Source organism: Chironomus tepperi, unplaced genomic scaffold (genome assembly GCF_022539635.2).
Source record: "Chironomus tepperi strain 1889 unplaced genomic scaffold, CSIRO-AGI_Ctep_v1 contig_261, whole genome shotgun sequence".
Classification (NCBI taxonomy): Eukaryota; Metazoa; Arthropoda; class Insecta; order Diptera; family Chironomidae; genus Chironomus; species Chironomus tepperi.
This window is the reverse complement of record NW_027226383.1, coordinates 570,196-591,453: the sequence shown is the minus strand read 5'-3', so window position 1 is coordinate 591,453 and position 21,258 is coordinate 570,196. Positions and strand designations below refer to the sequence as shown.

General features: G+C 32.6%; 11 protein-coding genes across 12 annotated transcripts; 7 read left to right on the top strand and 4 right to left on the bottom strand.

Annotated features, from left to right (window-relative positions):
* Window positions 1-5,502: 5,502 nt before the first annotated feature.
* On the bottom strand, window positions 5,503-5,883 carry LOC139091790 (histone H2A-like). Its single transcript, XM_070641997.1, has one exon. The coding sequence runs from the start codon at window positions 5,881-5,883 to the stop codon at window positions 5,503-5,505; it is 381 nt and encodes a 126-aa protein (XP_070498098.1).
* A 243-nt stretch (window positions 5,884-6,126) lies between these two features.
* LOC139091788 (histone H2B) lies at window positions 6,127-6,504 on the top strand. The gene has a single exon (XM_070641996.1). The coding sequence runs from the start codon at window positions 6,127-6,129 to the stop codon at window positions 6,502-6,504; it is 378 nt and encodes a 125-aa protein (XP_070498097.1).
* A 658-nt stretch (window positions 6,505-7,162) lies between these two features.
* LOC139091787 (histone H3) lies at window positions 7,163-7,573 on the bottom strand. The gene has a single exon (XM_070641995.1). It carries the CDS (start codon window positions 7,571-7,573, stop codon window positions 7,163-7,165), a length of 411 nt encoding a protein of 136 aa, XP_070498096.1.
* A 1,293-nt stretch (window positions 7,574-8,866) lies between these two features.
* Window positions 8,867-16,513, top strand: LOC139091786 (histone H1B-like). Its single transcript, XM_070641994.1, has 2 exons — window positions 8,867-9,209; window positions 15,816-16,513. Exons 1-2 carry the CDS (start codon window positions 8,903-8,905, stop codon window positions 16,511-16,513), a joined length of 1,005 nt encoding a protein of 334 aa, XP_070498095.1. The 5' UTR covers window positions 8,867-8,902.
* On the bottom strand, window positions 9,969-10,373 carry LOC139091817 (histone H2A-like). Its single transcript, XM_070642028.1, has one exon. The coding sequence runs from the start codon at window positions 10,356-10,358 to the stop codon at window positions 9,978-9,980; it is 381 nt and encodes a 126-aa protein (XP_070498129.1). The 5' UTR covers window positions 10,359-10,373; the 3' UTR covers window positions 9,969-9,977.
* On the top strand, window positions 10,578-11,036 carry LOC139091818 (histone H2B-like). Its single transcript, XM_070642029.1, has one exon. It carries the CDS (start codon window positions 10,602-10,604, stop codon window positions 10,977-10,979), a length of 378 nt encoding a protein of 125 aa, XP_070498130.1. The 5' UTR covers window positions 10,578-10,601; the 3' UTR covers window positions 10,980-11,036.
* Window positions 12,453-12,830, top strand: LOC139091821 (histone H4). The gene has a single exon (XM_070642031.1). The coding sequence runs from the start codon at window positions 12,490-12,492 to the stop codon at window positions 12,799-12,801; it is 312 nt and encodes a 103-aa protein (XP_070498132.1). The 5' UTR covers window positions 12,453-12,489; the 3' UTR covers window positions 12,802-12,830.
* On the top strand, window positions 14,184-14,640 carry LOC139091820 (histone H2B). Its single transcript, XM_070642030.1, has one exon. The coding sequence runs from the start codon at window positions 14,209-14,211 to the stop codon at window positions 14,584-14,586; it is 378 nt and encodes a 125-aa protein (XP_070498131.1). The 5' UTR covers window positions 14,184-14,208; the 3' UTR covers window positions 14,587-14,640.
* Window positions 16,514-17,304: 791 nt separating the features above from the next.
* On the bottom strand, window positions 17,305-17,715 carry LOC139091785 (histone H3). The gene has a single exon (XM_070641993.1). The coding sequence runs from the start codon at window positions 17,713-17,715 to the stop codon at window positions 17,305-17,307; it is 411 nt and encodes a 136-aa protein (XP_070498094.1).
* A 407-nt stretch (window positions 17,716-18,122) lies between these two features.
* On the top strand, window positions 18,123-18,434 carry LOC139091784 (histone H4). Its single transcript, XM_070641991.1, has one exon. It carries the CDS (start codon window positions 18,123-18,125, stop codon window positions 18,432-18,434), a length of 312 nt encoding a protein of 103 aa, XP_070498092.1.
* Window positions 18,435-19,069: 635 nt separating this feature from the next.
* On the top strand, window positions 19,070-21,113 carry LOC139091777 (sulfotransferase 1 family member D1-like). Of its 2 annotated transcripts, none has more exons than XM_070641984.1 (3): window positions 19,070-19,638; window positions 19,754-19,835; window positions 19,974-21,113. In XM_070641984.1, exons 1-3 carry the CDS (start codon window positions 19,343-19,345, stop codon window positions 20,505-20,507), a joined length of 912 nt encoding a protein of 303 aa, XP_070498085.1. In that variant the 5' UTR covers window positions 19,070-19,342; the 3' UTR covers window positions 20,508-21,113. The 2 variants fall into 2 exon arrangements, with proteins under 2 accessions (XP_070498085.1, XP_070498084.1); XM_070641983.1 differs by having other exon boundaries at window positions 19,703-19,835.
* The last annotated feature ends 145 nt before the right edge of the window (window positions 21,114-21,258 follow it).

The window sequence follows — 21,258 nt, the reverse complement described above, 5'->3', positions numbered from 1 at the left end:
CATTTCAATGAATGTGAGAAAGAGATAAATGATTGGGATGTCCAGACTTTTATTGGATATTGAAGGTTTTGGTTTGGTGAAAGGCAAAATATAATTGTCACCGAATCAACACTTTCTGACTTACCTTGCCGACCGTACAGATCAATTGTCATTCATGAATTCCCTCAGATGTCGACTGGAACTAGCCCTATCGCAAGCTTTCGCTGGAAAGCCAAACAAATAACGTTTTCGTTGCTACACCTGTTGGAGTTGAGTGTACTGGATCTTGGGACGATATTGAGATATTCCAGGATTAACTTAGAGTCAAGACAGGCGGAACCCAATTTGAAATGTCTAAACACCATCAAACATCCAGCAAATCTAACACACCACTGTCAAAACCCGAACATGACACAATGTAGACATAAGTAACAAATGTTCTTGACAGGTCAGTAACACAACCATGCAGTAAGACTCAACCGCAATTCCTGAATAATTCAAAACCACAACAACCTCAATAAACACAAAACAATAGCCACCCTATAAATCAGGAAACGAAAAAAAAAATGTGTGTGTATGCGGAACAGAATCGATTTTCATTTGCCTAAAAATGGATCTATAACAACAAGCGAAGCGTGAAGAAAAATATTGACAAAACGAGAAAAAAGTTTGAAGACAAAAAAAAAGGGAAAAAGCAAAGAACAAGAATTGATTTTAACAAATACTTGTGGATGCCTAACTATATAATTCACACATTAAACTCTAAATGCTTAAATGCTTCACTTAACTTGTAAAGAAAATCAATAGAAGAATTGTTGTTGTACAAATAGATACATAGTCGTATACATAAATGGGAAAGGAAATGGAGAAAAACATTGAAATTTAATCAGTTCAGTGACATGGAAGGCAGCGGAATTTCCTCGTTCAATGATGAGCTTTCGCATCATTTTTATTGGATTTATTTCCTTCTCATTGCACTGTTGAGGCAATGAAAGCTTCCTAATAATTTATTATTATGCTTCAACGCCTCGTCATCATCATCATTATGATTATCTGAGCTTTTTTTTGTACCATTTTTAGTAATTTGATGATTATAAAGCGGGATATGATGAACATCTTTAAAACAAAAAAAAAAAATTTTAATTATGATTTACGATTTATTAAATAAAAAAATCCACGAAGGGATTAAGAATTTAAAAAGGGAATTTCTTCATTAAAGGAAGTAAAGTCAGTAAAGGGAAAATGACATCAATTATCATTAATCATCTTTCATTAAACTTCATTCATTAGATTAATTATTATATTTTACTTGTGAAACAGTCTTAATCTCGTTCAAAAGAGGTCGTTTTGATGTTTCGTAATACTCAAATCGGCACTGCAGATTCCACGACCTTTTCTATAATGAAATTTATAAGATTACATCGATTGTTGTCGGAAATTCCTCTTAAACGGTTACATAACATTCAAATAGACCCAAAATTACAACTTATTTGTTTGATTCTATTGTAGTTGTGACACAGAAGATTAATGTGATTTCTTGTTATAAGCTTTTCCGATTTAATCAACTCCTACGTGATTAGTCTAAATTTATCAAATGCTGATTCGATATAAGCCATAGTAGAGCTTCTTACTTATAAATTTCATCAGAAAAATGATGACTGGTTGCGTAAATATAGAATGAAATATTGTGTAAAAAAATGTGGCTCGTTGCTAATTCTGGAAATTCCATATATAGCAGCAAGAGGCTGTGCGGTAGTGTGAAATACCATTAGCCTAAATTGAGGTTGATATATCTGACTGTTACTAGAAAAAAAGGCTCTGGCTTTACTTTTTGTTCTACGAACAGGTGTGACAAAGTTTCAATCAAGCTTTCAATGATTCTCACAGATTCTGAGTAACATGTGTCGATGACGTAGGTAAAATAAGCTTCCTGATTCTGTGTTTTTTTCTGTGAATTAGCAACATGTGTGGTTGTGTGATTTGGTTGAAATACAGGAATATTTGGCATCAACGTTGTGGCGACCTAAAAGGCAAATGATGTTGACTAGACAAAGAATGCATGATTTCCGTTGCAATCCGGCTCCAGTCGACCCACATGTGGTTGGATTTGTTGTATTTTTCTCCATCACATACACGCCGAGTGACAGGAAGGTATCCAGGGGAGAACTGAGGTTGGGAATTTGGAAGTCAAAATTCCCTTTATATTGCGAAAATATATTCAAATTTATAAGGTTTTCGTAAGAAAAAGCTTAAAAATTCTTAAATTTTTGAGGTCAATATAAAAAATTTCAAAATTAAGGCTAAGCTTCTGCCGACTAAGCAGCAATAGAACGTCATGGAGCTTAAGAAATTTCTTAAATCCAACGATCTAATTCACATCAATTCAACTGTCAACTTAGTCAAATCTGAAGCTTTTCCTTAAAATTGGCACTTATGTATATTAAAGCTCCTTAAAAACACTCGACAGATGTTTAATTCTAAGTAGAACAATGGAATAAATTAGAAAATTTCTGATCTACCACTTACCAATCGCAGCCATTATCATTTTAATTAATCGCATTATATAGTCATTGAATGCAGCATTTATAATCCTGTCTATGACAAGATTAAAACAGTTACTGCAAAAATCTGTTAAAGATAAGAAATAATTCCTGATTAATAATTAAATTACAGTCTGTGATGGAATGAAAATTACAAGAATATGTTTTTAATTCATCAATGTAAATACTTTAATACTCAAAATGGTAAAATCAGTCGTAACATTTTAAATAAGAGGGTTAATTTTGTTGCAAAAATATCGAATATTCTCTTTATCAATTGGACAGCATTTATGCCACTAATCCCTCAAATTAATACTCTTTCAATGTTAAAAATATGTTATTTTTTTTCATGTCATCTGAATTGATATTCAAAGGGATTATTGCATTTTAATTTCATTAAAAATGTATGTTTGATATGCAGCTCTATCAGATTTTTTCATGTACTGTATACGATAGCAAAATAATACAAAAAAGGAAGGTTTTTTTATGAATAAATTATTAATTCAATTTTCTGATATTGACATTTAATTAAAAAGATATCTCTCTATATAAAATCTCATTGAAAATGAATACATTCAAAAAAAGACACTTGTGAATGAAATTATAGTTCATTCCGCTGAGCCAGTTTCATAATGATGAGATTCTTTTGAAAACTTTTTTTCTGCAGCTTTATATTATTCTTTCATGGATGAAGTTATATCAACAATTTCAAAACTTCTCATCATCATCATATAGAAAAAAGAAAAGATGCAGTGATTTTCATCCCTAGCTCATCTCATCTAAAAGTTCAAGATATTTTTTTTTCTTATATAGACTGCCTTTTTCACATGTTATGCGGGTGATTCTTTGAGTTAGTTATGATATTATTAGAATAATATTGCTAGCCAATGTGATCTGGGTTAAGAGATAGCCAAAGGGTGGGAGGCAACTGAATTGAGATGGGTTTGATGTTCGAGGGCAGAGTTGTGGACATCAAATCTAGAGCTTGAAATTGAGTCGAATATTATATGTAATTGATTCGATTCAATTCGAATTTGACATACAAAACCTGAGCAGATTTCGAGCTCTGCATCAAATATACTAAACAATTTATAGGGACAAGTAGATTAATCGAAAAAATTATATTTCGAATTAAATCCGGCAACATGCCAAAGAGTCACGCCGATTGGATCTTGGTCAAATTTACACTGACCGACAGTAAACTGGCAATAGCCCGGCACAGTCCGATACCAAGCAGACTGAAAATATTACACGAAAGAAGAAGATTAAGATCTTAAAATCCACCCTTTAATTGCTATGCTCCTACTTGTCTATACATTTGATTAACAAACTTTAAAACAATTTAAATTCACAAAACTTGAATTTCAAAGAATTTACAGAAATTCAAATCCTTTTCAGCCGTTCAAATCTGTAATAATAATCAAGTCTTTTAACAACAATTTACAGAATTTCCTTTATCAGAGAAGCATGACGAAGTATGAAAAAAAAGAGAGAAAAGAATCTCCACGAATGAAGGGAATGTGAAAAACTTTGCTTAGAATATTTTCCATATTTCTCATCCTGCAATCTTTTCCTTTTATTTTTAATCTAGATGGAATTTTTCTCAGAGCATAAAAGGGCATAAGAAATGAAATTTTAAGAAAGTTTTCTGTTTGTAGCATAATTTGAATAATTTTTAGTTCCTTTCAGTTCAACTCGAACTCATTCGTAAAATGTTAAGTATGCATACATGCACTCCATTTCCTCCTCGTTATTTTTGTACTGCAAAGAAAATAAACTTTTTCATTATCAAATGTATGCATTCGATGCTGTTTCATTATGATACAACCATTAAAGAAAAAAAAGAACTGAAAAGCAGCATAACTGAAGATGAGAAATGTGGTTGCAATTCTGTATTGTATTTGCTTTTCCATGGCTACATATCCGCATGTTCTTTACTCTTTCTTTCCCATTTTTTTCAAGAGAAATGAAAACTTTTGCAGCATCATCAGTTTAATGCACTTTCTCATAATAAGTTTTTGGTTTTGACGCTCGAAAAATTGAAAAAAAAAAGTTATTCAATTTACAACCATTAGTACAAGTGTTGTGTGTGCCGTTGGTTTATTCTCGAACCCACATGAAAAACATCAGTTGTGGTAATGTAAAAAGCAATTAAATTAGTTGTGTTTCATCATGGATTTTATGCTATGCCAGCATTATTTATTGAACTCTCATAAAAATCCATTACAAACTTTTCAATAACGTCCATACTCGACAGTCCAAGATTCATTTTTCATTATAAATTTTTTATAAAAAAATTGTTTGCTCCTCAAAAATGAAAAGTTTCCGAGAATGCATACAAAAAAGGCTCTATAGCATGCGAAACGAGGTGGATTGTGGAAATTTTTTATTCAACATGCAGAATGAAATTTTTTTTTGTTATCGCAATAAAGCAATTAAAAATGGAAATGAATTTTTTAATTGTATTATTCTCTTTTCACATGCTGAACATTTAATGGTCCTGCATGAGCATATACAAACGCTAAGAGAATTACTCTTTACGGTTTTGTGGGGTTAAATTACTTTTCTCATTAAAAAAAGTATTTTCAATTATGTTAAACTTAGTTAAAACTCAGTATAATTTAAAATCAAGTGTGAAAACAGTCTGTAATTGAAGACTGATTCTCCTTACTTACTTGTGGCGTCCTCAATCTTTGTGACGGACACAAATAGAAAATGTTTTAGCGTTTCTTACAGTTAGAGCAATTATAATGATTCTTGCATTCATTTTCTAACTGCATTAGTTATGAATTAACATACATTTCAGTACCAGTATTAATCTTCATAAATTACCGGAATTGAAAACACTATTTAAATGCATTGATAGTTTAAATCTCTAAGTTTCATATTAAGAATTATTAAAAAAATTATTTCTTTCATAATTTAAATTGTTCGTCCTAAAAAGGACGGTTTTAAGCTATTTACAGGAACATTATTGATGAATTTATGCTTTTGTTTTTGATTCTGTCTTCTTTGGCAACAAGACGGCTTGGATGTTTGGTAAGACACCACCTTGTGCAATTGTGACTCCAGATAAAAGTTTGTTCAATTCTTCGTCATTACGGATGGCCAATTGCAAGTGACGTGGAATGATTCTTGTCTTTTTGTTGTCACGAGCTGCATTTCCTGCCAATTCAAGAACTTCAGCAGCCAAATATTCCATAACGGCAGCTAAATATACTGGAGCTCCAGCACCAACACGTTCACCATAGTTTCCTTTACGGAGAAGACGATGGATACGACCGACTGGGAACTGTAATCCAGCACGGCTTGAACGGGACTTTGCCTTTGCCTTAACTTTGCCTCCTTTACCACGGCCTGACATTTTTTAATATTTTATTTGATTTGACTTGTACGAGAAAGTTTACAAACGAATGTGAATTCGATACTGAGTTGAATATTCACAAATGTTCAGGTATTTATACTAAAATGAGAGCGGGAAACATGAGCGGGAAAGAGAGAGGCGTGGTCTATGCTACATGGTGAGAGAAATTGTATATAAAGGGAGCAAAAAATGTGAAGAGACATCAGTTGTATTCTGAAACTTATTCAAAACACTTCATAAAAAATGGCACCACCAAAAACAAGCGGAAAAGCTGCAAAGAAAGCCGGTAAGGCACAAAAAGCAATCTCAAAGGATGACAAGAAGAAGAGACGTCATAAGCGTAAGGAATCATACGCAATCTACATCTTCAAAGTCTTGAAACAAGTTCACCCAGACACTGGTGTTTCATCAAAGGCAATGAGCATCATGAACAGTTTCGTCAATGATATCTTCGAACGTATTGCTGCTGAAGCCTCACGATTGGCTCACTACAATAAACGATCAACAATCACAAGTCGCGAGATCCAAACTGCTGTTCGTTTACTCTTGCCTGGTGAATTGGCTAAGCACGCTGTCTCAGAAGGAACAAAAGCCGTCACCAAATACACATCATCCAAGTAAATTGCTTTCTATGCTGCATCACAAAACTCTCAAATGGTCTTTTTCAAGACCGCAAAATATTTTAAGAAAAAGAGAAAAATTTTAATTTGATAAATATTTATAGTAAACTTTTTAGTACCTATTAACGAGAATTTGAGACGCTTTAAATCAATAAAACTCATAAATCCTATTTTCTTCATAAATCCCAAAAATAAATTTCTCCTCTCTGAGTATTGATGACGTAATTGTTATATTTCAGGTAACAAATTAAGTTCTAATATTAATTAAATTTCTGGCACCTAAAATCACGAATAGTATGATAAGAGTAATAAAAAAATACTGTTTAAATTTCATGACCAATTCATGCCTGCACGTTATATACATTACATGACTAATAACAGTTTAACGAATGGAACACATGACTTCATACTGTATATGAATCTGACGATAACTTAAATTCTGTTTAAAATCATCTAGTCATAAATTGATAACAGACTTACTTGCAATAAATTTCATAAAATTAGGAAACTAAGGATGAACTCTGTATAATACACTGAAACCTTTAGAAATTCTTATTGAGATCATAAAATTGATTAAAATTTTCTTCTTTTCATGTTAATATTTTTGGTGGTCTTGAAAAAGACCGTTCAATTTGTAAATAATTCTTTGTTATGAGAATTTAAGCACGTTCACCACGGATACGACGGGCAAGTTGGATGTCCTTTGGCATGATTGTGACACGCTTGGCATGAATGGCGCACAAGTTTGTGTCTTCGAATAATCCGACGAGGTAAGCTTCAGATGCTTCTTGTAAAGCCATGACTGCTGATGATTGGAAACGCAAGTCAGTCTTGAAATCTTGAGCGATTTCACGGACAAGACGTTGGAATGGCAATTTGCGGATCAACAATTCAGTCGATTTTTGATAACGACGGATTTCACGAAGAGCAACTGTACCTGGACGATAACGATGTGGCTTCTTAACTCCTCCAGTTGCTGGTGCTGATTTACGGGCAGCTTTTGTTGCCAATTGTTTACGTGGTGCTTTTCCACCAGTTGATTTACGAGCTGTTTGCTTTGTACGGGCCATTTTTTAAGTTTTGAGTATTCGATTTGAAATACAAATGAGAAATAATACTAGAATAAGAAATGTGTCCCCTTTATATAGATTTATTTTGCCGCGAAGATATGAATGTGTGGTAGGGAGAGTAAGAATGAGGGGAAATGAGAGACTTTTGATGAATTCTCGAAAATTCTTTAATTAATTTAGGTAAAAGTTTCTGAATTAGGGTAAAAAATGTAATTTTTGGTCACTTTTTTTTTGGTCATTTTTGAAAAAGGCATTTCCAAGCATTTTCAGACTATAGTTTGTATAGAAGAGTCGTAAAAGATCAGAACATAAGAACTTCTGCATTAAAACTTTTGACTTTTGGACTTCCTGTAACTTAAAATTTCCAAAAGAAAATATTGGAAAAATGACCAAAATTTGGCCATTTTTTGTTACAGTTGCTTGCGCTAAAGGATTTGCTTTTCATAAACTAATAAGTATCCAAAAAGTTGCCTTTTATATCTCTTTATCATTCCTCATATTAATTTTTTCAAATGAATGAAGCACTTCCTCAGAATTCTTCATACAAAATGACCCATTTTCAAATGTAATTTTTGGTCAAAAAAAATGTAATTTTTGGTCACTTTTTTTTCGCAGGATGCATTGAAAAATTTGTATGGAAGGAAAAAAAATGTAATTTTTGGTCACTTTTTACAAAAGTAAGCGTTGAAAATTTGTGATATTTTTTTCCCTTAATCTTAATTTTTTTGATGCAAACTTAAAGATTTAGGTCTAAATACAGTCTGATTCAAATTTTATTGATGTAGCTGTAATAGAAAGGCATTAAATCATCCATCAAAGTTTTCGAAAAATTCCTTTCAAACAAATTTTTCAATACATATCGCGAAAAAAAGTGACCAAAAATTACATTTTTTTTGACCAAAAATTACATTTTTTTGACCAAAAATTACATTTGACTTTGAAGTTGGTATATCTGGGATATGACACTTCCAAAAATTCTGAATTTTTCTATGGTGAAAATATCCACAATATATGATAGTTTGTACCACTTTCCAACAATTTTAGACAGAACAGCAAAGAGAAATAAGCATTTAAAGTGTCCAAAAATGAAAAATGACCAAAAATTACATTTTTTACCCTATTTTCTAAATAATTAATTCTATTGTAGAATTAAGATATAAGTAAATTAAATTCAGGTAACTTTACGGAATCGACAGAAATTCAAGTCGAAATTCTGAGAGAGGGGAAGGTGAGAGAATGTATATAAAGAGAGTGATTTTCATGAACTGGCATCATTCAATTTTTACATTTTCTCGTGTAAAGAAGTAAAAAATAAATTGAAAATACAAAATGACTGGACGAGGTAAAGGAGGCAAAGGTTTAGGAAAAGGAGGCGCAAAGCGTCATCGTAAAGTTCTTCGTGATAACATCCAAGGAATCACAAAACCAGCAATCCGTCGTTTGGCTCGTCGTGGTGGTGTCAAGCGTATCTCAGGCTTGATCTACGAAGAAACTCGTGGTGTCTTGAAAGTTTTCTTGGAAAATGTCATCCGTGATGCAGTCACATACACTGAACACGCCAAGAGAAAGACAGTCACAGCTATGGATGTCGTCTATGCATTGAAACGTCAAGGACGTACTCTCTACGGTTTCGGAGGTTAAATTTCTATCTCCATCATCATCAACTTTAAATGGTCTTTTTCAAGACCGCAAATTTATTTATGAAGAAAAATGTTTTCAATTATTATTATCAATTTCTAGTCTTCTTAGTTTTATCTCATGAAGTACTCTTATATCATCATCTAAATAAATAGTATTAATATTAATTTACAAATTTTTGCGCATAATTGTAAATTTTTCTTGGATCAGCGTTTGGAATAAGTGTTAAATTTATAGGATAGGATAAAAACAGATACAATCTCATAAGGTTATTGCTTCTATTTAATTCATTACTTATTCTGTCGATATAATTTAAAGCTATATTTATTTACCAGTATTTCAGCCGTCTTAGTTAGATTTTAAGTATTATCTGCTAAATATCTGTATATTCTATACTAGATCGTATTAAAAAGGTCGATTTTTCTAATGAGATACACAATTCCTAAAGAAATGCCTTTTTTTTTAGCAAAATGGAGTTTTTGTTCACAGGAAAGCATAGTTTTTAAATGACGGATCCCATATGAAACGAAAATGCAATAAATATATGTAATATTAATAGAAACTACTATAATTCCAGCATAGTAAATTGAACTATGTAAGATAAAAATAGATCTACAAATTTAAGACTAAGTTGATTAGCTAAAATATAAATTAAATAAAAATTAATTGATTTAATAAAATAAAAATTAGTTTTTCTTTAAGAATTTAAATTTGTCGTCCTAAAAAGGACGGTTTTGAGCTATTTACAGGAACATTTTTGATGAATTTATGCTTTTGTTTTTGATTCTGTCTTCTTTGGCAACAAGACGGCTTGGATGTTTGGCAAGACACCACCTTGTGCGATTGTGACTCCAGATAAAAGTTTGTTCAATTCTTCGTCATTACGGATGGCCAATTGCAAGTGACGTGGAATGATTCTTGTCTTTTTGTTGTCACGAGCAGCATTGCCTGCCAATTCAAGAACTTCAGCAGCCAAGTATTCCATAACGGCAGCTAAATATACTGGAGCTCCAGCACCAACACGTTCACCATAGTTTCCTTTACGGAGAAGACGATGGATACGACCGACTGGGAACTGTAATCCAGCACGACTTGAACGTGACTTTGCCTTTGCCTTAACTTTGCCTCCTTTACCACGGCCTGACATTTTTTAATATTTTATTTGATTTGACTTGTACGAGAAAGTTAACAAACGAATGTGAATTCGATACTGAGTTGAATATTCACAAATGTTCAGGTATTTATACTAAAATGAGAGCGGGAAACATGAGCGGGAAAGAGAGAGGCGTGGTCTATGCTACATGGTGAGAGAAATTGTATATAAAGAGATCGAAATGTGTGAAGAGACAACAGTTGTATTCTGAAACTTATTCAAAACACATCATAAATAATGGCACCACCAAAAACAAGCGGAAAAGCTGCAAAGAAAGCCGGTAAGGCACAAAAAGCAATCTCAAAGGATGACAAGAAGAAGAGACGTCATAAGCGTAAGGAATCATACGCAATCTACATCTTCAAAGTCTTGAAACAAGTTCACCCAGACACTGGTGTTTCATCAAAGGCAATGAGCATCATGAACAGTTTCGTCAATGATATCTTCGAACGTATTGCTGCTGAAGCCTCACGATTGGCTCACTACAATAAACGATTAACAATCACAAGTCGCGAGATCCAAACTGCTGTTCGTTTACTCTTGCCTGGTGAATTGGCTAAGCACGCTGTCTCAGAAGGAACAAAGGCTGTCACCAAATACACATCATCCAAGTAAATTGCTTTCTATTCTGCATCAAAAAACTCTCAAATGGTCTTTTTCAAGACCGCAAAATATTTTAAGAAAAAGAGAAAAATTTTAATTACGATTGATGATGTGTAAATAATATATTTAATTTATTTGTAAAATTTTTACTACCTATTAACGAGAACTAGAGACTCTTTAAATAAACTAAAATTACAAATCCTAAAATTAAATTTCTCCTCTTTGTGTATTGATGTTGTAATTATATTTCAGGTAATAAATTAAGTTCCAAAATTAATTAAATTCTTGGTATTTGAAATCACGAGGAGTATGATAAGAGTAATAAAAATGACATGTTACTGCTCATATTTTACGACAAATCCATACCTGCACGTTTCTATATTACATGACTAATGACAGTTCAACGAATAAGAATATGAATGACTTCCAACCATGTTTGAAACCAATGGAAACTTAAAATCTACTTAAAATCATCTAGTATGACTAGACTAACTGATAAAAGTATTACATACAATGTATTTAATAAAAATTGGAAAAAAAATGTGAGATGAACCCTGTAACATAAATCTTCATTTAAACCTTAAGAACTTCTTTAATTGATTGAGATCATAAAATTGATTAAAATTTTCTTCTTTTCATTCTTAATATTTTTGGTGGTCTTGAAAAAGACCGTTCAGTTGTAAATAATTCCTTGCTATAAGAATTTAAGCACGTTCACCACGGATACGACGGGCAAGTTGGATGTCCTTTGGCATGATTGTAACACGCTTGGCATGGATGGCGCACAAGTTTGTGTCTTCGAATAATCCGACGAGGTAAGCTTCAGATGCTTCTTGTAAAGCCATGACTGCTGATGATTGGAAACGCAAGTCAGTCTTGAAATCTTGAGCGATTTCACGGACAAGACGTTGGAATGGCAATTTGCGGATCAACAATTCAGTCGATTTCTGATAACGACGGATTTCACGAAGAGCAACTGTACCTGGACGATAACGATGTGGCTTCTTAACTCCTCCGGTTGCTGGTGCTGATTTACGGGCAGCTTTTGTTGCCAATTGTTTACGTGGTGCTTTTCCACCAGTTGATTTACGAGCTGTTTGCTTTGTACGGGCCATTTTTTTAGTTTTGAGTTTTCGATTTGAAATACAAATGAGAAATAATGTGATGGCAAGAAATGCGTCCCCTTTATATAGATTTATTTTGGCGCGAAGATATGAATTTGTGGTAGGGAGAGTAAGAATGAGGGGAAATGAGAGACTTTTGATGAATTCTCGAAAATTCTTTAATTAATTTAGGTAAAAGTTTCCGAATTATTTTCAAAATTATTAGTTCGTTTCTTAGGTAACAGTTTAGGTAAATTAAATTCAAGTAACTGTACGGAATCGAAAGGAATTCGAACAAAAATTGTGAGAGAGGGGAAGATGAGAGAATGTATATAAAGAGAGTGAATTTCATGAATCGGCATCATTCAATTTTTACATTTTCTCGTGTTAAGAAGTAAAAAATAAATTGAAAATTCAAAATGACTGGACGAGGTAAAGGAGGCAAAGGTTTAGGAAAAGGAGGCGCAAAGCGTCATCGTAAAGTTCTTCGTGATAACATCCAAGGAATCACAAAGCCAGCAATCCGTCGTTTGGCTCGTCGTGGTGGTGTCAAGCGTATCTCAGGCTTGATCTACGAAGAAACTCGTGGTGTCTTGAAAGTTTTCTTGGAAAATGTCATCCGTGATGCAGTCACATACACTGAACACGCCAAGAGAAAGACAGTCACAGCTATGGATGTCGTCTATGCATTGAAACGCCAAGGACGTACTCTCTACGGTTTCGGAGGTTAAATTTCTTTCTACATCATCTTCAACTTACATTAAATGGTCTTTTTCAAGACTGCAAATTTATTTATGAAGAAAATTATTTTTGATTATTATTCTCAGTTCCTAGTCTTGTTACTTCAGGTTCATGTACCTGAAGTAAAATAATACAATGAAACAAATTAAGTTTAATCTTACTTTTAGATCTTAATTTACAAATTTTTGAGCATAATTGTAAATTGTGCTTGGATCGGGGTTTGGAATCGGTTTTGAATTAATAGGATAGGATAAAAACAGACACAATCTCATAAAGTTATTGCTACTATTTAATTCATAACTTATTTTCTCTATATAATTTGAAGCTATATTTATTTACCAGTATTTTAGCCCTCTTAGTTCGATTTTAAGTATCATGGGCTAAATATCTGTATATTATATTCCAGATCGTATTAAAAAGGTCGATATTTCTAATGAATTGCAAAACTCCTAAAGAAATGCCTTTTTTTTAGCAAAATGGAGTTTATGTTAACAGGAAAGCATAGATTTTAAATGGTGGATCCTATATAGAACGAAAAAACATTAATATGTCTAATATAAATCGAAATAACTATAGTTCCAGCATAGTCAATTGAACTAAGTAAGACGAAAATAGATTTATTAATATAGGACTAAGTTGATTAGTTAAAATATGATTTGAATAAAAATTATTTGATTTAATAAAATAAAAATTGGTTTTTTCTTTAAGAATTTAAATTTGTCGTCCTAAAAAGGACGGTTTTGAGCTATTTACAGGAACATTTTTGATGAATTTAAGCTTTTGTTTTTGATTCTGTCTTCTTTGGCAACAAGACGGCTTGGATGTTTGGTAAGACACCACCTTGTGCAATTGTGACTCCAGATAAAAGTTTGTTCAATTCTTCGTCATTACGGATGGCCAATTGCAAGTGACGTGGAATGATTCTTGTCTTTTTGTTGTCACGAGCAGCATTGCCTGCCAATTCAAGAACTTCAGCAGCCAAGTATTCCATGACGGCAGCTAAATATACTGGAGCTCCAGCACCAACACGTTCACCATAGTTTCCTTTACGGAGAAGACGATGGATACGACCGACTGGGAACTGTAATCCAGCACGGCTTGAACGTGACTTTGCCTTTGCCTTAACTTTGCCTCCTTTACCACGGCCTGACATTTTTTAATATTTTATTTGATTTGACTTGTACGAGAAAGTTTACAAACGAATGTGAATTCGATACTGAGTTGAATGTTCACAAATGTTCAGGTATTTATACTAAAATGAGAGCGGGAAACATGAGCGGGAAATGAGAGAGGCGTGGTCTATGCTACATGGTGAGAGAAAATGTATATAAAGAGAGCGAAAACTGTGAAGAGACAACAGTTGTATTCTGAAACTTATTCAAAACACATCATAAAAAATGGCACCACCAAAAACAAGCGGAAAAGCTGCAAAGAAAGCCGGTAAGGCACAAAAAGCAATCTCAAAGGATGACAAGAAGAAGAGACGTCATAAGCGTAAGGAATCATACGCAATCTACATCTTCAAAGTCTTGAAACAAGTTCACCCAGACACTGGTGTTTCATCAAAGGCAATGAGCATCATGAACAGTTTCGTCAATGATATCTTCGAACGTATTGCTGCTGAAGCCTCACGATTGGCTCACTACAACAAACGATCAACAATCACAAGTCGCGAGATCCAAACTGCTGTTCGTTTACTCTTGCCTGGTGAATTGGCTAAGCACGCTGTCTCAGAAGGAACAAAGGCTGTCACCAAATACACATCATCCAAGTAAATTGCTTTCCATTCTGCATCATAAAGCTCTAAAAATGGTCTTTTTCAAGACCGCAAAATGATTTAAGAAAAAGAGAAAAATTTTAATCAAATGAGACTGATTATATCATTACTTTAGTACAAATGAATCTATTTATTTTTATATTCTACATTTAAGGCACTTAATAAAATATTGTTACTAAAATTGCCCTGAAAATTCTTCAAAAATAAATTTATATTATTTTAAATAATTTTAAAAAATTAAATTAATATAATTAAAACTATCAAAATAAACAAAATTTTCGAAAATTAAATATATTCTGTATCTCTGTTTTATTCTTAAAATTTTCAAATGAGACCATTTTTTTGTATTGGAATTTCTGATAACCTAAAAAATTTAAAAGTTGTCAAAAATAATAAATATTTGTAATAAAATAGTCAAATTAATAAAAATGATTCGTTTTGGCAATATAAACTCTAAACTTAGTCTTACTTCATATAATTTCATTTACAGTTATCCTATAGTCTATATACTGAGTCATTGAAAGTTCCCTTCGGTATGAAGAATTTTAAAAATTAATTAATCTTAGATTAGGATTCCTAATTTGGCAAAATTAAACTAAATTAAACTTTAATGACAAATTTCTGCATTTCAGGACTTAATTTAGTTTTAAGAGACATGAATTAGTTAAAGTTAATTTCATTAAAATTTATTTACAAAATTTTCAAGCACTGAGTGTCAAACATTATTTTTTGACTACCCCCCTGTAGTTAATTTAACTAATCTTTTGTGAATTTTTCTTTTTTTTCCTGATTTAACATTAAATTAACTATCATAAGGTGAAAATTTCATCAAATTATCTCAATCGGTTCAAAAGTTATTCAAATTTAATTAAGATAATTTCAATATTTTTTCATAAATTTCAACTTTAACTTAATTATTTTGCAATTTGCAAATTTAATTTAATATTTTCAAATTAAAATCTAAATTAACATTTCAATTTAAAACAACATTCAGAAACTATTTTGAATCGAACAACAGAAGTTTCTGAAATAATTAACAAACTTTGAGATTAACCACGAAGTTTATGAAGGAAATGTTTACAACAAAAACTGAGTGTGAGGCTTCGTTTCCATTCACATCGCATAGTGAAGGGACCCACAAAATTTCGTAATTTCTCAAAAACATTTTCAGTCCGAAAATTCTTTTAATACAAGCAAGTCAAGAAAAAAATTAAAAAAATAAATCTAAAATGTCTGATCCAGCAGTTGAAGTCGCACCATCACCAGTTGCCTCACCAGCAAAGGCCAAAAAAGAGAAGAAACCAAAATCTGACAAGCCAAAGAACCCAAAGGCACCAAGAACTCATCCACCAATCAGTGAAATGGTTGTCAATGCCGTAAAGACATTGAAGGAACGAGGTGGTTCATCATTACAAGCCATCAAGAAGTTCCTTGTAGCTCAATACAAAGTTGATGTTGATAAGTTGGCTCCATTTATCAAGAAATTCTTGAAATCAGCTGTTGAAAAGGGACAATTGTTACAAGTTAAAGGTAAAGGTGCATCAGGATCATTCAAATTGCCAGCAGCAGCCAAGAAAGAAAAGGTTGTAAAGAAGGCTGTTGAAAAGAAGCCAAAGAAGGCCGCTGCCGCTAAGCCAAAGAAGGCTGGTGAGAAAAAAGTCAAGAAAACAATTGCCAAGAAGCCAAAAGCAGCTGCAGCCACAAAAGTAAAGAAACCAGTTGCCAAGACAACAAAGAAACCAGCAGCAGCAAAGCCAGCCGCCAAAAAGGCAGCACCAAAACCAAAAGCTGCAGCAAAACCAAAAGCAGCACCAAAAGCTAAAGCTGCTGCCAAGCCAAAAAAGGCAGCAGCACCAAAAGCAAAGAAGCCAGCTGCAGAAAAGAAGCCAAAAGCCGCCAAGAAACCAGCAGCAAAGAAAGCTTAAATTAAGCACAACTCAAGTCTGATAATCAGCAACTATTACAAACAGTCCTTTTCAGGGCTACCAATCTTATTCAAAAAAGAAAAATTAATTTTTGATTTTCTACAATTTTCTACAATTACTGTATAAAATTAATAAAAATTCTGTGATATTTTGTATCATGCGTTTGTATCATGCAACAGTTCATGTTAAATAATAAGGAAGTCTATCGTTTAGCGACTAGAACCAAAATTCAGTCATTGAACTTAGTAATTTGCTAGCTATTCAGATCAATTCTGATCCATGACCTTTATCAAATGTTTCCTAAAACTTTTCCTAAATATCGCTGGCTATCGCCTACCAATTTTCGATATCAAATGCTTGTACCCTCTATCAACAGCTTCCTTTCATTAGTTCTTTAGTCGTGCTCATGACTGATACTACACACAAAATTGTTGTAGATTCTAATATTAAAACAAAAAAGAAAATGAACATTAGCTGTTCAGACCTTAAGGTCCATAGCTGCGCGATCATATGTGTTTCATGGCTATTGATAGTTTAACGAGTGAGGATTCGCCAAATCTCTCTGATTCTAATATTAAGCAAATTAAATATTAAAAAAATCTAATTATAAAAGTAATCTTAGTTCTCCTGCAAAAATATATCTCCTAGAAGGCTAATGTCCTAATAATAAAGTGATAATGTGTTAGTTTTAAATTGAGATCATAAAATTGATTAAAATTTTCTTCTTTTAAATATTTTTGGTGGTCTTGAAAAAGACCGTTCAGTTGTAAATAATTCCTTGCTATGATAATTTAAGCACGTTCACCACGGATACGACGGGCAAGTTGGATGTCCTTTGGCATGATTGTGACACGCTTGGCATGGATGGCGCACAAGTTTGTGTCTTCGAATAATCCGACGAGGTAAGCTTCAGATGCTTCTTGTAAAGCCATGACTGCTGATGATTGGAAACGCAAGTCAGTCTTGAAATCTTGAGCGATTTCACGAACAAGACGTTGGAATGGCAATTTGCGGATCAACAATTCAGTCGATTTCTGATAACGACGGATTTCACGAAGAGCGACTGTACCTGGACGATAACGATGTGGCTTCTTAACTCCTCCGGTTGCTGGTGCTGATTTACGGGCAGCTTTTGTTGCCAATTGTTTACGTGGTGCTTTTCCACCAGTTGATTTACGAGCAGTTTGCTTTGTACGGGCCATTTTTTAAGTTTTGAGTTTTCGATTTGAAATACAAATGAGAAATAATGCGATGGCAAGAAATACGTCCCCTTTATATAGATTTATTTTGGCGCGAAGAAATGAAAATGTGGTAGGGAGAGTAAGAATGAGGGGAAATGAGAGAATTTTGATGAATTCTTGAAAATTCTTTAATTAATTTAGGTGAAAGTTTCAGAATTATTTCTAAATTATTAAATAAGTTTCTAGAATATGAATTTAAGTAAATAAAATTCAGGCAACTTTGTGAAATCGATAGAAATTCAAACCAAAATTGTGAGAGAGGGGAAGGTGAGAGAATGTATATAAAGAGAGTGAATTTCATGAATAGACATCATTCAATTTTTACATTTTCTCGTGTAAAGAAGTAAAAAATAAATTGAAAATACAAAATGACTGGACGAGGTAAAGGAGGCAAAGGTTTAGGAAAAGGAGGCGCAAAGCGTCATCGTAAAGTTCTTCGTGATAACATCCAAGGAATCACAAAGCCAGCAATCCGTCGTTTGGCTCGTCGTGGTGGTGTCAAGCGTATCTCAGGCTTGATCTACGAAGAAACTCGTGGTGTCTTGAAAGTTTTCTTGGAAAATGTCATCCGTGATGCAGTCACATACACTGAACATGCCAAGAGAAAGACAGTCACAGCTATGGATGTTGTCTATGCATTGAAACGCCAAGGACGTACTCTCTACGGTTTCGGAGGTTAAATTTCTTTCCACATCATCATCAACTTACATTAAATGGTCTTTTTCAAGACCGAAAATTTATTTATGGAGAAAAATGTTTTTAATTATATCACAAAAGTATAGCGTTAATGGAATTTTTAAATGATTTGGAATTAGAGAAGACGATTTTAATACTAACATTGAGGGAATTTTGAATAATTGGAAATTTATTCCAAATGGTGTGTTAAATAATGAGCTTAAGTGGAAGGAACCTAAATATGATTCAAATGTGTCGTCGTACCTATTGTCTAGAAATGCGCATCTAGATGTCTTCAGAACTTATAATAAATTTCATTAGATTTTAGTTTGGTTCAAGATTTGAACCGAAATGGCAAATTTTTAGAGAGTTTGTATATTGAATATTAATGGTTGCATATGTTAATGTTATAAATTTATTGATACTAATTCAATTTATTTAAATATTAATCTAACAAAATATGGCATTAGTTTTACACTAGCAAATTGTTTTGAAGCAGAATCTTTTAAAATTTCAACATTCATGAAACATCAAACCAAGTTAAACCTTATTTTCCATTGTCCACAAACATTGCACAAAACATTCTTAAGGAAAAAAATTGTTTACATATTGCTTTGCAACAATTACTGATTCAGTCGCATCCCAGAGTAAAGTTAAATTAGTGTCTAACAAAAATAATTAACTCGTAGCTAATAAATACGACATTGACAAAAAAAACACAAATTGTTGAATATTTTTCTAGATCCAAACTTATATGTAGTAACGTAATTGTTGTTTATTACATGATCACATGTATGTTATTACATGTATGACTCTTAATTTTATTGTTGAAAAATATAAGGTCATTTAAAACAGTTCTACAAAGTAACTTAAAACTTTATTTGGTCATTTCGATCCAAAACCTCAACCAAAAATGTTCACAGTCGATAAAATTGAAGGTGATTTAATTAAAAAAGTGGACACAGTCATCACAAATGATTATGTCAAAGTCTGTGCACGTGATAAATTTTGCATCCTACCACAAAAATTTGTTGACAAATTCTTAACAAGAATTAAACAAATGGAAGTTTATGAAGATGACATTTGGATAGTAACTTTTATAAAATGTGGAACAACATGGACACAAGAGATGCTTTGGATGCTAAATAATAATTTAGACTTTGAGACGGCATTAAGTAAGACACTGGCAGAAAGATTTCCATTTATTGAGTAAGTTGGATGTTATTGAATTCTTAATTTGACCTTTTTATTCAAATTTCAATTTTTTGCTAAGAATCGGCGCCTTAATGGCTCCTGTTGATGTTGATTCTTTTGAAATGTGCAGCAAAACTCCAAGACCACGACATATTAAGACGCATCTGCCAATGTTCTTGTTACCAGACAAAATTTGGAGTGTTAAGCCTAAGGTAAGTGTGATTTTTCATTTCTGTCGTCAATTTTAGATACCATTAAAGCCACAGAATCGATTCATTACTCACAACTGCATGGACACTCAATTTAAAGTCAATTAATTTGATACTTAACCTTCCCATTAAATTACACAGATCGTCTACGTCGCACGCAATCCAAAAGATGTTGCGGTGTCATACTTCCATCATTATAGACACATGCATGGCTATCGAGGAACAATGGAAACTTTTTTGAATGCTTTTGCCAGTAATCAGATTCTTTATGCTCCATACAATGATCATGTTGTTGATTTTTGGAAGATTCGTAATGAGCCAAATGTTTTGTTCTTATTTTATGAAGACATGAAGAGAAATTTGAAATTGGAAGTCCTAAAAGCAATGAAATTTTTGAACAAAAACTATTCTGAAGATGAAATTAATAAGCTGTGTCAACATTTGTCATTTGAATCAATGAAGAACAATCCGTCGGTCAATTTTGAAGATTTATTATCAATGTTAAGGGAACTGCATAAAACAAATGGACTACCTCATATTGATGCCTTCAATTTCATTAGAAAAGGACAAATTGGGTCTCATAAGGAAGAATTAACAGAAAATGAGAGTAAAATGTTGAACGCCTTCGTTGATGACCCACAACTTAAAGAATGTGGATTTGAATATAAATTTTAATATTTTTAATAGAAAAGTAGTTGACATAAAACTTGTAACAGCATCTAATAGTTAAATACTGTTAATGTATGCAATAAGTTTTGTGCATTTTTACAACAAACAACATTCCTAAATAGCACATGTTGGGTAATCGATTCAAAATCTGGTACAGAGTCGGCGTGAATCTGGTATTGTTTAAATCAGACACCAAGTCAGAATCAAACCAACCTGGAGCCGGATTTTGATCGATTAGTCCATTAATTTCCATTACCGCGTTTAAAGAAATTCTGTAGACAGCTCTATTTTTCGATAATTTCTGCAAATTCGGTATATTAAGAACTCCATCGTCCTTATCAACATATTCAATCCAGGAAATTTTCGGTCTTCCTCTTGATCTATTACTTATGTCTACTTTATAAAAATCATGCTTTTAACGTGCTGCTTTTTTGGTAATCAAAAACTTTGGGTTTGTACATAATTGCGGCATCTTTATTTATTACAACACTTATAATTGATAAGTATTGAGTGTGGGATATTGATGTAATAATTACGATTATCATACTAGTACTTCATTAGTGTATATTATTAATTTATAAAACTATCTTTGTATTATTATGTAAATGTGTATGCTCAACATTTCAATAAAATGCAATAATATTTGAAATGCACTATTGACTAGTTTTTAGAATATAATGATGATTTTTTATTGATAAGCTCGTCATTGACCATGACGCAGTCATCACAGAGTGAACCGCAGTATGAAAAAGTTTAT

What these genes read in the sequence shown, in the direction of transcription:
- LOC139091790 (XM_070641997.1), bottom strand. Translation starts at nt 5,883, where the DNA reads ATGTCAGGCCGTGGTAAAGGAGGCAAAGTTAAGGCAAAGGCAAAGTCC.
- LOC139091788 (XM_070641996.1), top strand. Translation starts at nt 6,127, where the DNA reads ATGGCACCACCAAAAACAAGCGGAAAAGCTGCAAAGAAAGCCGGTAAG.
- LOC139091787 (XM_070641995.1), bottom strand. Translation starts at nt 7,573, where the DNA reads ATGGCCCGTACAAAGCAAACAGCTCGTAAATCAACTGGTGGAAAAGCA.
- LOC139091786 (XM_070641994.1), top strand. Translation starts at nt 8,903, where the DNA reads ATGACTGGACGAGGTAAAGGAGGCAAAGGTTTAGGAAAAGGAGGCGCA. An exon ending in TACTCTCTACGGTTTCGGAG is followed by an intron (nt 9,210 to 15,815) that starts GTTAAATTTCTA and finishes AAAATAAATCTA; the next exon opens with AAATGTCTGATCCAGCAGTT.
- LOC139091817 (XM_070642028.1), bottom strand. Translation starts at nt 10,358, where the DNA reads ATGTCAGGCCGTGGTAAAGGAGGCAAAGTTAAGGCAAAGGCAAAGTCA.
- LOC139091818 (XM_070642029.1), top strand. Translation starts at nt 10,602, where the DNA reads ATGGCACCACCAAAAACAAGCGGAAAAGCTGCAAAGAAAGCCGGTAAG.
- LOC139091821 (XM_070642031.1), top strand. Translation starts at nt 12,490, where the DNA reads ATGACTGGACGAGGTAAAGGAGGCAAAGGTTTAGGAAAAGGAGGCGCA.
- LOC139091820 (XM_070642030.1), top strand. Translation starts at nt 14,209, where the DNA reads ATGGCACCACCAAAAACAAGCGGAAAAGCTGCAAAGAAAGCCGGTAAG.
- LOC139091785 (XM_070641993.1), bottom strand. Translation starts at nt 17,715, where the DNA reads ATGGCCCGTACAAAGCAAACTGCTCGTAAATCAACTGGTGGAAAAGCA.
- LOC139091784 (XM_070641991.1), top strand. Translation starts at nt 18,123, where the DNA reads ATGACTGGACGAGGTAAAGGAGGCAAAGGTTTAGGAAAAGGAGGCGCA.
- LOC139091777 (XM_070641983.1), top strand. Translation starts at nt 19,343, where the DNA reads ATGTTCACAGTCGATAAAATTGAAGGTGATTTAATTAAAAAAGTGGAC. An exon ending in GAAAGATTTCCATTTATTGA is followed by an intron (nt 19,639 to 19,702) that starts GTAAGTTGGATG and finishes TTTTTTGCTAAG; the next exon opens with AATCGGCGCCTTAATGGCTC. An exon ending in TTTGGAGTGTTAAGCCTAAG is followed by an intron (nt 19,836 to 19,973) that starts GTAAGTGTGATT and finishes TAAATTACACAG; the next exon opens with ATCGTCTACGTCGCACGCAA.